Raw genomic sequence first — 13653 nt, 5'->3', positions numbered from 1 at the left:
TATCAATGGCCAATGCAAACCTAGTTTTTACTAACCTTGAGCACCCTCTCTCATCGCTGCTGACCACACGTGCCACTGTCACTGACGACAAATCCAGATTCATTCAATCATAAGCCTTAAGGCCGGGCCGGATTTAGAAGGGGAGAAGTTACCCCTCACAGAAATTTTGGATAAGTGCCCCCCTTTTTCCAAACATTATTGTTAGGCCTGTATCCTATAGAACTGCTTTTTTCAAGTTTCTCTGAACCCCCCCCCTAGATTAAGGGTACAGCCATGAAATCTTTATTATGTTCTCTATCTATTAAGCCTATTTTGTAATCTTTTTGTAGATTTGAATAGGCCTACCTGAGAAATGCCGTCGAGACTTCGTGGAATTTCGAAACATGATCAAGCAAACCAAAAAAGGTATCAATGAATTGACAGTCTTTGAACTATTTGTTCAGAACGTGAAACGTTTTACTCACTACTTTAATTCAACTGTATATACATGACTTATAACATGACCATTTATATTCTTATCAGGTTTGACATGAAGACACCCATCAAACCAACAAATAAAAAACCACCAAAAACCCCTGGATGGCATTCTCCTAGTGAGGATCTATTTACTCTTCCTAGTCCCTCTCCTCCGAGGAGGCGTACGCGCAGGTAGGCTAAACATCAAACTTCAAATCAGTCTCAATAAACAGAATGATTTGTGTTTAATTCAAGTTTGTTTTATTGAAGGTCTTCAGTAATGCACATTGAGCCAGCTATTTCATTATCACCAAGGCGTACACGTAGATCAGTATATAAACCTGCCCCTTCACCAGGCTGTGTTGTTAAGGCAAAGAACAAAAGGATATCAGTATTCAACAGAAACGGGCAGAATTTATTGTCTAAAATAGATGAAGCTTCTGTAACGGATGATTCGAGTAAGTTTTTTACGAGGGTTGAAATATGTTTGCATCTGAACTACTGTCTGTCAAACCTCCTCTCTGTGCGATGTTTTGGTCCGTAATTTGGTAAATAATGTACCGATTTACCTTATCCATACATCAATGTCTTCAGAAATATATCATTTTCTTCGTCAAATCTGTCTTTGTTGTTGTTTATCGACAAATATTTACGTAGGACCCAGCTGCTGTAAAACCTTCGCAAATTTTATTATCTAGAAGCATCGAAGCCAAGAAAGAAACCAACGAATGTACGAAGAAAAGTGAAATCGGATGAAGAGTTGGTTGAAATAACTAAAATACCAACACGCGTAACGAGAACTCGACGCACTGTCACTATCACTACATCTAATAGTGATTCTAAATGTAAACCATCAAATAATGATGAAAGTATCAATGATTCTGATGAGCTTGTTGTTGATGTTACAAAATCATACCTCCCTAAAAATATTTCAGAATGTGCTTCTAAGCCAAATAAAAGCGTAGATCCCTTCCCGCTGCCAGAGCAAAGATTGCCTATAAATGATGAATTTGTTATATCTAAAGATGTAGTTATCGGGCTAACCCGTTTGGAATCTTGTGCAGATAAATCAACTTTTAGTAAGATAAAGAAGGTTCAAATCAGGAGCCCAGATGTTAATTTTGAGACTCCTCCAAATCGACCCCGTTTGAGAAGAGTTCCTACTCCTGGTAGAATTCAGCCGAATAAAATACACGCTCTCAAAACACCCGAAGTTTTCATGACACCTGTTGCTAAACTGCCAAATAGCACTGAACATGATAATACTCCTTTAACACCTGACACAATTGAGTCACCAAATACTACAGCAGTATTTAAAACACCAGTGGCAAAATATCAAACCCAATTCGAGCAAAATGAAGGTGAAAATTATATCCCTTGTACTAAAAGATCAGTTGAAACTAAACAAGATGATGGAGATGTTGAAGATGATTGCAGTAAGAGTAATATTGATCCTAGCCAAAATAATCCTAACTGTACAATTCTTTAAATATTGCTACATTTGCATTTTAATCTGGTGCAATATGTTTTTTCGTTTTTTAATACGGTATTTTTATTGAAATACCAGGGGTGAGATTGCTGTGGAAAAAAAATGTGATAAGTTCTAAAATAAAAGTTGAAATTCCTCTGAAAAGTGATGGAAAAAGTGTGATTTCGTATGCGGAAAATTTGTGCTGAATGTTCTTCCTTTTTCTGGCCTGCCTTTAGAAGCACATAATATCATATATGTATCTTTTGTGCTCCTCTTCATTGAGGCCATTTGTTTTGTTTTGGAACATCAATTTCATAGACCACGATGCATTTGCATCTTGTCATCACGGCAGCTAAGCTCTGTTTTACGGCTACATACAGTTGACCGCTGTTTCTCGCAATACTTTATGTAAAAAATATTAATACTTTGAAATCATAATGTGGAAAAATGTAAAAAAATTCTGGTTCAAACAGTAGAAAAGAGTAAGAAATGACAACGCAGAAAAAAACGTGAAAATTCCACTATGCAAACACCAATCTCACCCCTGAAATACTCATTTTGCTGTAATTAACATAGAATCGCAGTAAGAGATGTGCTGATTTAGTGAAAATATTTATATTCCTGGTGGACCTCTCTAGCACCAATAGATCTAATTGGCTAAGTCAAGGATTAGATTAATTGTTCATTGAATGATATGTCTTAAAACCTTAATAATTATGTGCATGTTGTATATGGAAATTGTGCCAGTGATCGTATGTGTTTGAGAATCCGTTTTTGTGCCTAAAGAGAATTCTGCATGTTTGCAGAAATGATGATTATGTTTTACACGTGTAAATACCATTTAGACTACGCGTACCTATAGAAACCTGCTTCATTGTAGATATATAGAAAATATTGTAAATATGCATGTAGTCTATTATTACTTGATAACAAAAATGAAACATTGCCGTTTGTTTTAATAATCGAAAGCATTTGTATGATATATATCTACGAAAATAAAAAGTTTTTGAGTAATAAATTCCATCTTGTTTTTTGTTGTTATGGAAGGGTTTTCCGTGCTATCGCGTCCAGTTCGAACCCAGTAACAAAAGGTACGCAACCAACCCAGTATTTGTTTGTTTATACGACGAATGTCATTTTCCCTGTTCGCCCAAAAGAAATTTGAAAGGGTACTCTACAATCCTTTGATAAGAATATGGTGCAATCAAATTGCGTTAATATAATTGGGAAGCAAAATTCCTTGTAACAGGTTACAACGCGAGTCTTGCATCTGACTTTTTGGTGGAATTATTTCATTTGGATGACGCCGAGGATTGCCCCTATTCAAAAAGTCAAGGAATTTATGCAACTGCTTAGTCAACGGATATGAAATTACACTTATTCTGCTATTTACCGGGTTAGTAAATTCCAAATTTGACAAATGTGAAATGAAAGCCTTGGATACATGCCCCACTGCGTTTCCATGGAATCTCAGCAACCACGATTTACAGTATCCATTGGCAATGCAAGAGAAGAAATAGAGCTTTGTGTAAAAAGTGCAAAAATGTTGGCACAATGTATTTGTCAGATGTGCTCCTGTGGGTAGGTTTTTGACAACCCACATTATTCCCCAATGCATCTTTACTGTTTCCAACTGTTTTTACTTAGAAGTTTAGAAGTTACGTTCCTTACCTTAATTTTTCTTATAAAATGCTGAAATCGTAATTCATACCTTAGGCGTCATCGCTGTGCCAAACCTAAAGATGGTACATGGGCAAAACGAAAGGACGCTACCGATTGTAAATCCTGCACCGAATATCAGTCAGTAAGTTGTTTTTTTTATTTTTGGGGTATGAATATAAGGAAATTGTGATATCAGTTTTGTTTTTGTCTGATGGTTAGGTTTACATTCCTCGGCCCCTTGAAAAGCGAATAACTTTACGACCGAAACGAGAGGATGGATTAGAAAATCTGGGATACGGAGAAGACAGATCAAAAATGATGTGCAAAACTAATTACACGGAAGATTTCAAAGTTCACGAGGTCTAAGTTTATTTCAAATCTTAAATGTGGAATGTATCAAAGAGCAGGCGAGTTCTGTACGGATTTTTTTTCTAGGTATCCCAGAGACAATGTCCACCTAAAACAGAATATGAAGCGCCGTGTGAATGTATGGACTTGGTGACTATATACAACCAGGACTACTATAAAAAGGTTACAAAATAATAGTGTAATCTTTCTTCAATTGAAGTGAGAAAACCTTCGTTCCAACAAAAGTTTTATATGATCAGAGGTGTGATTTGAGCAATTATTTTTAGGCGAGTGGAAGAGCAGCTCTCATCAAGCCAAAATCGGAGTACAATCGTCCTGGTGGGAATTTCACTACCAACACAGTCAATCAACTTACCTATATTCCTTATAGTAATAATGAAATGGCTCAATGTCGGTCTCTCCCTATGAAGTTACCGGGAGAATTAGTGAATGATAGTACTTCAAAATTTGATGCCATTTCTACAGTTCAGGTATTTGGAACAACAGCACATAAAGGAATAATTGGAGCTCTTCCACCTCCGATAGAATTTTGAAAATTCTGTTTTACTTTTAAGGCCGATTACAAACAACACAAAGATACCACCAGAGTTCAACCAATAAGACCGAAACAAAATAACACAAAAGACTCATCGAAATTTGATGACATGACAAGTTATAAACAAGACTTTAAGCCAAAAACACCAGTAGCACGTACACGTATGTTTTGTTTTATTTCATTTCGATATGTGTTTGAGTTTGAAAAATTGGGAAATATTGACAATCTTTATTTTCATATATAGAATGTAAGAAAAACGAATATAGACCAACCCAACAGAAATTTGAGGGATTAACAACGTTTATGGCCGATTTCAAACCACATCCTGGACAAAGAAGACAACCCTGCTTTAAACCGGCGAATAGGGGTCCAACTTTCGTAGGCAGCAAAACTCCCTTCGATGGTTGTACGATTCAAAGAATGGCATATCAACCCTGGTCAGCACCGAAACCACCAAAACCGGAATGGGGTCAACGCAAACCTTATGAGAAGCCAAATCAAAAAATGGACTTCACTACCATGTATACGGTACTACACGTTCTTTATTCTTATAAGATTTTTTTTCAATTTACAAAAAATTGCTGAAATATTCGTATTTAATATATATATACATATTTAGAACGACTTCGAGCGGATAAAAGACGCAGTGCGTGTTCAGGCTATCATTCCTATCAGCGAGGACCATCCGTTGAGGAATAGGGGTCCCATGGACAGTTCTTCTCATTACAAAGAAAATTTCATTGAATGGAAGGATGTATGCAGACCAGCTTCCTTCAAAAAAGTGCACGAATACAAGGAACCTGTCGAAAAGTTTGATTGCGCATCGATTCAGAGAAGTCATTATAAAGGTGCTGAAATCTATCAATGATAATCGTCTGTCTTTGGCTAGCCTTTACAAATTTGAAAACTTACTTCGTGGGATGAAATCTACATTGAGCCGCGCATTGTTCGTTCTGTGGCAAAGATGTTTTCAATATATCATTATATATACCCTCATGTTCATCATTACAGATTTCATCTCGGGGCATCATTTTACAACCTCTGTTATCATTTTAGGCGAGTACGCACCAAGAGCAGTCATATGCCGTCCTCCGGTACAGAAATCATCAGATAATCCGAAACCCATGGATCATCTTACAATCTGCAAGGATACCTTCAAAGGCCAGCAACCCAAAGTATGTGTGGTACAAGACTTCGTCAAAGACTGCTCCACGGATATCTTGAAATCTTCAAAGTATGATCACATCCAAAATAAGAAAGGACATCAGTTCTACAGGAAAACTGATAAACCAGCACCAGAACAGGTTCCGAAACCCGTTTCGAAAGAAGAATGAGAAATAAAGAACAATACATTATACATTCACTTCTTCAATAACCTCCACATTTTATTGTAAAAAAAATGTTACCCATCATTGGGTGGGTTTGACAGTTAAACATTGATGAAAATAATATAAATAGAATATTTAATTACAAGTAAACATTATGAAGGCATATTTTACAATATATCAATTTGTTTCAATAAACAGAATGTTTTTCAATCATTTAGTATTCTTACTACAATATATTGGTCATAGAAATCATGTCATGCACATGAAGCAAGGAAATGCTACTACGTTGTACTATCGAAGGTGATATCCACATTTGAAGAAGAAAAAGGAAAGATTGAAACATAAGTGAAATGAATCTGCTTTTCTATCTAAAAGCTTAATTAGCCAAGCTTGTGACCCGATTAAACATTGAGTGCTTTCAAATGTAATAACTGATATTATTAATAACCTAAACATTTTCATTCACAGTATTACACGTTCTAGAATTCGAAATATCGATGATAATAGCTTCAATATTCACCCCTCAGTCGACTGGGAACGAAAGAAACTATTTAAATTTGATTGAAAATAACTACCGGGTATGCGTATTATGCCTGCACGATAATAAGATTGTCTAATTTACCCAGCAGGATAGCAAAAAACATTCGAATGTGCAATCCAAGATCAAAATATACAAATGTAAAACATTTTGAAAATCATCAATGAAATATTTACAGATTCATCACATATATATGCAGTTGTATCAATCAATGAAAGTTATACTTTTTTTATAAGTAATGAAACTGCGCTAACATTGATACTAACTCCTCTAGGCGGCTAGTTTCATAGATCTGAACTCGGGCATAAACTTCATACGTAGTCTATGAAACTGAACCCTAGTTAGGTAATCTATAACATGAATCACTCATCAGAACTGAATGACTACGAGCAATTACTGAATCTAAGTACGTTACCCATGCAACATTGTTTTGATGACTGCAGCGTATAATATCTGTTCATTCCCAACTCACACTAATCGATGATCTGTAAGCAAATATTGCCACCAATATTGGCGGAATCATGAGCAAAATCGTTTAAGGTGGATGCATATTTTGTAGAAAATAGGCTCATTATCTTGTGTGTGGCTGGGTTATAACATCTCAATAATATTCAAGACTGAAAGTTTCAGTAAGCATTCGATGGAATATTCGGACAAGATGGGGACGGCAAAACAAAACATGTGAACTTCATGCATAGATGCGAAATACATGAAGCCCATATTCTTCAAACCGCATGAAGCAATGCTAACAGAAATAATTTTATAATTCAACCAACATATGGATAAATCATCAGATTTCAATACAGGTACAGCTGACTAGCATAACAGAATTTTTGCCATTTCAAACGTTGATCCTAAAATACCGTTTTGAACTAAGCGCTTCTTCACGGATTAGGAACAGATTTTATGTCAATTTTTAACAATACATGTACTTTACTATTTTACAGACAAGTTAAGAATTGTTTTGACATTCACATGCAGTATAATCAACCTGTCCAGGTTTATAAGTCACTAACATTCATTAGGCAATCGTAACCCTGAAAATATTTAATGTTCTCAGCAGAATATCACATGTTTACTTCAGCACCTTGATTGCCACGCAACCAGATCCACACAATGTGTTCCCTAGATCAAAAAATTTCGGAATGCTCATCAGCATTCATATATTCAATATAACAATTACCTCTACAAGCATAACTTAAATTACATAACAACCGAGATCATTGAAAATAATTTTGACTGAAATGGATGCAGATATAGACATAGAATAGGGCAATTCATACCATTCAGACCAGACCGTTTATTTCTATTTCCAATGAGTCCCACGAAAAAATATGATACGATAACAATTTGTTTGTACTGATTGATAACTTGCTTGATAAGTTGTTATACAAGCCACACTGATTTCGCAATCATTTCTAGAATTCAAATTTAAGGGCGTCTGCTCACAGTGTGATTGACAGTGGTAGCAGACATTTCAGTGTCAATAGCAGCCTAGTGAAGTTCCTGAAGTAGCTACTGTTAGTCTGACATAGCATGTGTCTCCAGGTCAACTGGAAATGTCAGTATTTCCTTGACCGCTAGTAACAGCAAATGGTTGGATTTGACTGTTACAGTACCTAAGTTACACTGCAAGCCAACATTATTTTACCTTCAGAAGTTGAGCAAGTTTGATTTGTTACCATATACAGTCATTACACTTATTTGAAAGACTAGGGAAACACAGTTATCATACAAATTCACATGCATACTAATTAGCACCAAGAGAAGAATGGAGCTTTTTTTGCAAAGCTCTGAGTAAAAGTCTCTGCACTAGGCGTTCGTTTCCTGCCTTTACCATACACACTTCTACTTCTTTCAATTGTGACAACAGGCATCTGGACTAGTTGTACAGGTGATTTCCCATCCTTCAATGCTTGGGTTAAATTAAGGATCTGAAAGTTTGAAAATATTCACTAGCAGTATAGGTACATACAGCTGCCACCAGATTTCACTAAAATTTCCTTGTCTCCGGGGTCAAAATTCATTACAACAGATTCTGCAACAAAAATCAGATTTGGGCTCCTTTTCATGGGATCTGACTATTCTATCCAGTTGTATATCAAACATCGTCAATCTTTGGAGAAAACGACACCAAAATAAAAAGACACATACCTGTCCTCTCATCACAGACATCTGTTTTTCAAAGGTATGCTTGTCAAATCCTTTATCAGTCTGAAATAGGAACAGTTGACTTTCATACATATTCTCAGGCATGTAGTACCGGTATAACTGTTTGCTTGCTGTTTACCTTGAAAAGCTCATAGAGTTCATCACAAAGGTCTTGGACGAAATTCATATCTGACAATTGAGGCAGGATCAAATCCCTTATCTCCTGTGAAAACGGAATCTTAGCGATTGGCAGCCAAGCCCAATGATAAGGATCTGTAAATGAATAAATATGGAAATGATCATTCATCACGTCACTGTGACTCAATCTCAGTGGTCATCGGGAATTCAAATATTGCTTATTATTAACACTGAATTATTCCACATATCTTCAGCTATTTAACACTAAAAAATCCAATATCTACTTACAAGCTCTCCATTCATCAGGGTGTTTAAACGGAAATGCTAAACCATTGTCTATAGCAGCTATGGATATATCAGGTGATTTCACTAAACTCCAGTCATCCTCCTAAACAATAAACAAATCCGTCATTGCTACTGAACAAAATTGAACCTTCCAAGAGAATAATCTAAAATTCATCTCATTGAAACCAAACATACCTCTGGTTGTACACGTTCATCCACTTCTGATTTATCATATTTTATCAACCAATTATCATTACCCCTGTCTGAATTAAAGAATATTAAAGCACTTCAAACATCCATAGCTTGTCCTAACTGTCCAACGCATAAAATGAGTATGTTTACAGTACATGTTAAGCTATTGTATTATCACAAGCAATACATGAAAGAGCTAATCAATTTTAATTATAATGGGTGTGACATCTGTTATAGTCAGTCTTATATATCATATGTTATCACTATAGACATGTAACATTAGCACATCATGTGGCAAATAAGTATGACTTGAGCAGAGCCTACTGTATTTCAAGCATAAACAAGAATGTCACTGTGGACGACTTACGCCCCCACATATGGTGAACCTGAATGTATATAACATCCTGCGCTGGCGTTAACCCAATATAAAATGGTTGCCTGTTACTTTGATGATCGACCATCAGAACCCAATATCTAATCTGGTACTGACTACTACACCTAATGCCCCACAACTCATACACACTATTAGAGACGCACCTGTATTACGAATGATATAATCTAAGACGACTAATTTCTCAAACTGATGTTGAAACTGACGAGCCGTCGATTCCGGAAGCGACTCCGAATCAAATCTTCTCAACCAGTAATCCGCGTCTCTGTAGTTATTTACAAATGTCTGGAATGAACCGACCTACAAACGGAAATAATATCCACATTTAAATTATCATAAAACAACGGCATAAATATTCATGCGAATATATCAATAATTCATATACGTCATGTTATTATCGAAACTTCAATAGAAGGATCTGCATTCATAATTGTTATTTGTAATCTACATAATGCTCTTAGTCTAATAATCAACTACAACTAAAAACTTCGAAAAAACCATATGATTAGTTTTGATTGTTTGAGTCGACATCTATTCATTCATACACTAATTCATACTGCCAGGGGTGTAGCCAGTATGTAGCACTGTAAGCCCGCACCTTCACTTTTTTGGCCTAGTTATCACTTTTAGAAGACCTTAGAATCGAAACCATCGATTTGTTGGACGAGTTTAAGAATCTTAACAGGCAAAACTAGTGATATGATATTTGTGTCGAAAAGCGATATCAAAAAATCATATAGAGACAAACGTATATTTCATATTTTTGTGCCAACAACTTCTACAATCCTGGCTACACCCCCGACTACTGCACTTAATTGAAAAAATAAACCAAATTTGTATAGTTGATGTGAATATAGTTAAATCAGCCATGAATATCAATAGTTAGTAAGAAACTAAGGATTGGTAATTATTTTGTTCTTGAAATATAGGTTTATAATGCCAATACCATTCCAGTGGAATATATCAAGAATCGATTCAATCAATTAACTTCGAATCAAATACAGACATCTGCCACAAATACATATTATTCCCATTAATGAAGGTTCTATATGTACATTCTGGACTAATTTGCATGCAAGAAGCATTATTAATTCTAAAAGTTAGATCTTTACACTGCACATATGCAAATTTATTCTGATAATGAATTTCTATATCGGGCATGAAACTCTTTTGATGAAAAAACGATAAGAAAATAACGTACCTTGGGAGGTAATCCTAAACGATGGAACTTACGACCTAGTTCAGGTAATCTTTCGGCTATATTTCGCTTTGTTCTTGATTTTGCCCGATCTATTGCATTGTAGTTGAAGGTTTCGCTTGCCAAACGTACAACCTGAAAACAAAAAGTTCTACCTTTAATATAATCGATAAGACAGAGGAATCATGAGCCCTAGGGGCCAACTTTTTTTCTGATTACCCCTGGTAATGTACCTTAGTTTTAGGGACGATATTAAGCTGTAATTTCATATCCACCAGACTAGCACCAGCCTCAGACAGATAACCCTGATTAGGTACTAAACAACTTCGTCCAAAACAACACGGGCAGCATAGTTTATGCATCCATTTGGTCCATTTCGGATTTAACTTTCCGTAGGGTTCTTCATCTTTCGGTTTGAAGACTCCTATCTTTTTCTGTGAAGAAAAATACAGACAAATGTTTATAAATAACATAATTATATTAAATTACCAGTCTCTGCCCCAACATCTGAAACTCCTAAAGTCTGGTTTTCACAAAACGATCATCACTTACGCCGAGAAAATCTCTCATAAAATAAGCTCCGCTCGTACCCTGTTCACTGAGCTCGGGTTTAATTCCATTTTCCATTCCAAGATAAACATCTTGCATGAGAGCATGAAACTCTGTATCGCTTTGAGAGTCCGGCAATATTTCGAACGAAAATGAATTTCCCTCAAGGTGTTCATAATCTCCGAGGGAATTTGTGAGATCGTAAGATTTTTCAGATCCAACACCATTAGTTTGTTCACTCGTCGTAGAACCCATTTTGATTTGAGACAGATTTTCACCAAAAAGTCATAATACTGATAAGAGCAGGTTCAGTACAGACATCTCCACATGATCATCATTAAATATCCAATAGTGTATGTCAACACATATTATAGCCCATGTGGCCAATTTTTACACAAGCCCTGACAGTAAGAATGCGCTAGTCGGATAAATCCCGCGCTAGAGTGAACATATCATACTCGCCTCAAAACGAACACAGGCCACGGTGAACAAGAAAATAATCATGATTACATGAAACGAACAACCTTTTATAACGAGTTTAATCGTATGTGGATCTGTACAGTCATAATCCTCACTATTTAATAGTACCTTTAACGTTAGGACATGTTGCTACATTTGACAATGACAATACACACAGACACAATATGTTCAACGAAGCAATCGGCGATTAATCCACGAGGAAACTCACTGACTAAACACGCCGTCTAACGATGTCTAACATTAAATATTCGCTTATGTAAAAACCGGTAGATTTATCTATACTACGCGCGCATATTATCACATCCAACTAAAATAACTATGAAAATATAGACTACCCGCTACTATATGTCTGTATATAGGATTGGTGGGAGATGACAGGTGTTTATTAAAATCAATGGAAACCGATTGAAGCGACATCTATATGCAGTAACACACATTAACTAAACTAGTTATTCTGTCAAGTGAAGGCAGAATGAAAGTAAAAAGATAACATATTCATAACTGGCTTACGGTCAAGTAGCCACGATCATAAATGAACTGGTCATTTGATCTGTCTTAATTTGACATACCTATATTTAGTAATTAAGTAAAATACTTGTCATAGAAAGTTTTTTCCTTTATTCTAGAAAAAAGCAAGTTGCAGAATCAGTGAGTATGGGATGATCACAAGTAATAACAACTTCAACGGTAGATACGAAAATTAAGATAGCCTATGAATTATCACGAAGTATATAAGTCTGGATTCAAGTTGACTGTTCCTGCAACTATTCCTGAATTTTCATTGATGAAAGAAATGCTTAGAAGCCACTCATATTTTGTCTTTTCGGTCTGAAACATGCATCTAGGGGCTCCCAATGAATTACATGCACACAATAATGGAGATGATATAATCAAAACCCACTGTTTACAGATTCAAAAGTTTATAATGGTTTTTCGCCACATAATTCTCTTCTTTCTAAGTTTATTACTTCATGCCTTACCGGATTACCTCCTCATTCAGACACTTCTCAATTAACCTGTTCTCCCCTGCGCCAGCCTACCCCTCATTTCTAGTTATTCCCTCACACCTGACAATCTCTAGTGAGACTGCGAGTTTGAAACATTGTCCTTTTGATTTTTGATTAAATAGATTCTCTTCTTGCTTTTAAAACTTTTTAAATCTATACAGAGTGGATTTTTATTGTATCATGTATTTTCCGCATTAGTGGTTATTCTACTGTCAACGCTGAATAATGAGAAGATGCGTTTTATTAACTTACAGATTCACAGTTCTTCACAAAATAACTGCCACTAGATCCCTGGTAAATTCTCTCAGGATATATAGCATTTTCTATTGCAAGTTCTACATGACGTATCAATACTGTAAATTCGGGATCTTCTGGGAATAAGTTTATATCTACATCTCCGATTTCTTGATCGATCCTGGTTAGTAGAGGAGTATTTTCACGATCGTAAAGTCCTCGGGTTGGGCTTCGCTGACCGCTACTGGCGCCGGCGTCTAAATGTGGGGCGAATGTAACATCAGGAGGGGGTCCGATAGTTTCTTCAATTACAGCGTGAAGGGGGCGATCACGACTCATGTGGATGGTTGACATCTGAACAACAAAAACTGAGAAATTTTCAGTAAATTCATGAAAATCGGCATCACAAGCCACAATGGCGGTTGAGTATAAACTCCGGCTGCAGATACGGACTCATGGATTTGTCACACGTCATATTGGTGCGTGCAATCACTTCTGAAGTATTGCAAATATACTCGAGATACTCGGCTTTGATAATTCTAATAAAATGGAGATTAAATCATGAACAAAAGTTTGTGAATCTTTGAAAATACACGTTCGAAATGACATTTGCCCATGCGGTTTTCGGAATCCGCTGTCCCAATCCGTGAATACCGGATGAACGCTTAT

At 36.1% G+C, this 13653-nt stretch overlaps 2 protein-coding genes across 2 annotated transcripts; one reads left to right on the top strand and one right to left on the bottom strand.

The window, feature by feature from the left end:
* The first annotated feature begins 3371 nt into the window (after positions 1-3371).
* LOC141899144 (stabilizer of axonemal microtubules 1-like) lies at positions 3372-5827 on the top strand. The gene is made up of 9 exons (XM_074785299.1): positions 3372-3508; positions 3644-3731; positions 3809-3949; positions 4025-4120; positions 4225-4428; positions 4513-4654; positions 4738-5021; positions 5113-5341; positions 5550-5827. The coding sequence occupies exons 1-9, from the start codon at positions 3372-3374 to the stop codon at positions 5825-5827; spliced, it is 1599 nt and encodes a 532-aa protein (XP_074641400.1).
* Positions 5828-5873: 46 nt separating this feature from the next.
* LOC141899945 (phosphatidylinositol 4-kinase type 2-beta-like) lies at positions 5874-13393 on the bottom strand. The gene is made up of 9 exons (XM_074786585.1): positions 13003-13393; positions 10948-11148; positions 10718-10849; positions 9663-9816; positions 9129-9196; positions 8937-9036; positions 8650-8783; positions 8514-8573; positions 5874-8293 (listed from the first exon to the last, which is right to left on the bottom strand). The coding sequence occupies exons 1-9, from the start codon at positions 13336-13338 to the stop codon at positions 8114-8116; spliced, it is 1365 nt and encodes a 454-aa protein (XP_074642686.1). The 5' UTR covers positions 13339-13393; the 3' UTR covers positions 5874-8113.
* Positions 13394-13653: the final 260 nt, after the last annotated feature.

This window comes from Tubulanus polymorphus, chromosome 2 (genome assembly GCF_964204645.1).
Source record: "Tubulanus polymorphus chromosome 2, tnTubPoly1.2, whole genome shotgun sequence".
NCBI lineage: Eukaryota > Metazoa > Nemertea > Palaeonemertea > Tubulaniformes > Tubulanidae > Tubulanus > Tubulanus polymorphus.
Note: the sequence above shows the minus strand (reverse complement) of the source record. Positions and strands in the feature narration are given on the sequence as shown.